This window comes from Austrofundulus limnaeus, unplaced genomic scaffold, assembly GCF_001266775.1.
Source record: "Austrofundulus limnaeus strain Quisiro unplaced genomic scaffold, Austrofundulus_limnaeus-1.0 Scaffold260, whole genome shotgun sequence".
NCBI classification, from domain to species: domain Eukaryota; kingdom Metazoa; phylum Chordata; class Actinopteri; order Cyprinodontiformes; family Rivulidae; genus Austrofundulus; species Austrofundulus limnaeus.
Window position 1 is genome coordinate 836,581 of NW_013952662.1, and position 3,174 is coordinate 839,754.

Consider the following 3,174-nt stretch of genomic DNA (forward strand, 5'->3'; position numbering starts at 1 on the left):
AAATGTTGCTGTTTTGTGACATAAAAGCCACTTCTTTCAGCCAAAGTAAACAGCAGACATGAACTGTGAGGAGTGTTTACAGAGGCCGAGGAGCGAGACTCAGATGTAGAGAAAACAGGTGAAAAAAAATCTATTTTTAAATTTAAAAAAAACAGAAAATTTTCATTTATTTATAATGAAATCAACTTTTGTGTGATGAGATATATAATAATAATAATAATAATAATAAGTGTCTATGCTAATGTTATAAACAACATTACTAACATCTTTAAACAGACATTTCATGACGAGCCATTTAAGTAAATAATAAAGTCAGAGTACAGGGAGTAAATGATGAAATTTACAATTTATTGTGTTACCCAGAAGTTTTTCAGAAATTTCACGTGTTTTCTTCTTGTTGTATTTGATGGGTGAAGTGTGTCTTCAGGTAGCATCTCATAAACCTTTGTAAAAATTAAATATTTGTTTAGTTCGTCCAGGTTTGGGACATTTGGGACTCGAGCAGAATTTTAACATAAACTAGAATAACTCGGGAGTTGAAGTTTGTCAGAGCTCAGGAATGCCTGATCCTTGGAAACACGAGAGACAAACAAACAATGAAAACAACCTTTGAAAGCACCACTGCTTTCACTTTTTTTTTACGTTTTAATTTGGTTAAATCCATTTTTCGGGGCCAAACGTTGTGCAGGTTCACATTTCGGTGCTTTCGGCTAAAACAAACTCCGGGTCCTTTTTGTGTTTTTGTGGCGAGTCGGAGTTTAAAGGCATTTCAGTGGATTAAATTAAAGCTAAGTGTGGCTTTGGGCATCATGACGTCATGTTCCTGCCTGCTGAAACGGTTTGTTTTGGCCGTGTGTTTGCTTCATTTGGACAGGGTTTATTTACATGAAGGCCGGCGATCAAGATCCACTAATATTTCGAGCATTGCTGAAGTACACCGGCAGAGCTGTGCGTTGCAGTGAGTGTCATGTTGTTGTTCTTTTCTTAGGAGCATCAGACAGTCAGGGTGGCTCACACGACTTATTAAAGAATTAGTCCGACTGATGAACACATGACGGCCAAAGGCTGCACAGAGTCTGGTTATTATGGCTGGAATCTGCAGACGCAGGCCCGCCTCAACCAGAGTGAACTTTTCACATTTTCTCCTCAGCATGGGCGAGTGTAGGGGTCACCTTAGAAGCCCAATATGACGACCCCCCCCTGCTATTTAAAAACACTTGTGTTTATTTAGATTTTCCCTCTTGTGGCACCAGGCGGCCCCAGGTAACTGCGCCTGACCCCGGAGCGAACCAAAGCCGTACGGCTGGCGTGCCTGGCAGGTGGTGCAGCTCAGGGTGGAGGCCGGCTCTGGTCCACTTTAAATCCCTGCAAAGTGCAGCGTGGCTGCTCCTGCAGGGAAACCCTGTGTTTATGGAGAGGCCAGGTTTTGACCCGGTCTTGATGCTGTTCATAGAGGAGTTTGCACACAAAGGAGGCTTTCTATAGAGCGCAAACGGCAGCACTGTTGTTTCATTTTAGGTCGATCGCAGGATATAATCCTGTTTTTTTTTGTTCTGTTTATGGTTGGAGATGTTCGACACTAAATGCAGCACGTTGGTTTTAAAAAAGTACCACAAATGATGTGCAAACTGTCAAACATTTACAGTGCAGTTATTGAATAATACATTTTAAAACGATGCAGGTCGTTATTATTATTATTATTATTATTATTTGCACTTGAGTGCTTATAAGAACCAGTTTAGTTGCACACAGTGCTTTAGCTGGTTTGGTCAAACCTTTAAAAGGGCTCTATGCACTGTCTTATGCAATTAACTGAAAGCCATTTTTATGTTTGCTAATCAACAGTTAACTAATTAACATACATTTATTATTTACTGAAAGTTTCATTTTTTTGCTTAATAAGATTTATTTTTTGAAAGCAGGCAAGTTTGAGTTTGAGTTGGTGAAAATTCATTTCAGTTCAGTTGTAAATAAATAAACATTTAATGGTTACTTTCTGAGAGTTTCTAGCAGTTTAGGAGGTATTTTGCTAACAGAACATTTACACACACTGACAGCCATTTTAGTGGCATAATAATAATAATAATAATAATAATAATAATAATAATAATAATAATAATAATAATAATAATAAACTATTCTGAATAGTGGATTTTTTTTACCAGAAAACTCAAAACTGAGGTGAAAAACATTTTATTTGAATAAGAGATTCACAGATGATCACACAATCTCTTTATCTTAACATTAAAACTCGATTTGCTGACAGTCATTTCATATTTTTGACATTTTTTCAGCCTTTATTTGAAATTTAAACCAAACAAGGAGTAAATCAGTTTCCTTCTCACTAACGTCACAATAAAAGCCCTCTGTCGGCCTGCACGTGCTCACTCACGGTCAGGGTAAAATCTGGGGGTCTTTTCTAGAATCCGACCCCACCAACATAAAGTGCTCCTGGTGTCTGAAGAGTCTCCAATTAGGTTCCATTTTCAGGTCCAACATGGAGCCGCTCAGCAGTTATTGGCTCATTAAGGCTGTCTATGCTTCGCATTGTTTCCTCTCTTCAGCCTGTTCGGTTCGGGTTCTGGGCGGAGTTGGGTTTTCACATCCACTGCAGGAGGAGGAGGAGGTTCTGGGGAAACATTCCGGGTCTGATCCTTAAGGCTATAAAGACGTTCAGGGCAGCGCACATGAACTCCTTGGGCGCGTCGCGGCACCACCCCAGCGCACCTCCGCGCTCTGCTTCTCCTTCTCCCCGTTTCACCTCCTCTGTTTCCTCAATGCTGACGTTGAGTTAGAGCGCGCTGTTCTCATGGAGTACATGGAGGAGAAGTTCGCTTTGAAAAGCCAAGCGATGAAGAGCAGTGATTACTACATGGAGCAGGTCATGGAGAGCCTGGACGGCGCGCAGTTCTTCACCAAACCGGCGCAGAAATGCGCGCCGGCCTTCGGGCTGCAGAGCGCCGAGCCCCGCTGCCCCCCCTGCGGAGAGCCGGACGGTGAGGGGCTCCTGGGCTCAACTTTTCTGCACATTTCTCTGTCAGTTATGATAATAATAATAATAATAATAATAATAATAATAATAATAATAATAATAATAATAATAAGTGTCTATGCTAATGTTATAAACAACATTACTAACATCTTTAAACAGACATTTCATGACGAGCCATTTAA

At 40.5% G+C, this 3,174-nt stretch overlaps 1 protein-coding gene across 1 annotated transcript in view; it reads left to right on the forward strand.

The window, feature by feature from the left end:
* The first annotated feature begins 2,210 nt into the window (after window positions 1–2,210).
* Window positions 2,211–3,174, forward strand: part of alx1 (ALX homeobox 1) — a 9,159-nt gene continuing 8,195 nt past the window's right edge. The window contains exon 1 of the mRNA XM_014020609.1: window positions 2,211–2,996. Coding sequence (XP_013876063.1) covers window positions 2,810–2,996 — 187 coding nt within the window. The 5' untranslated portion in view covers window positions 2,211–2,809. The remainder of the gene's footprint in view (window positions 2,997–3,174) is intronic.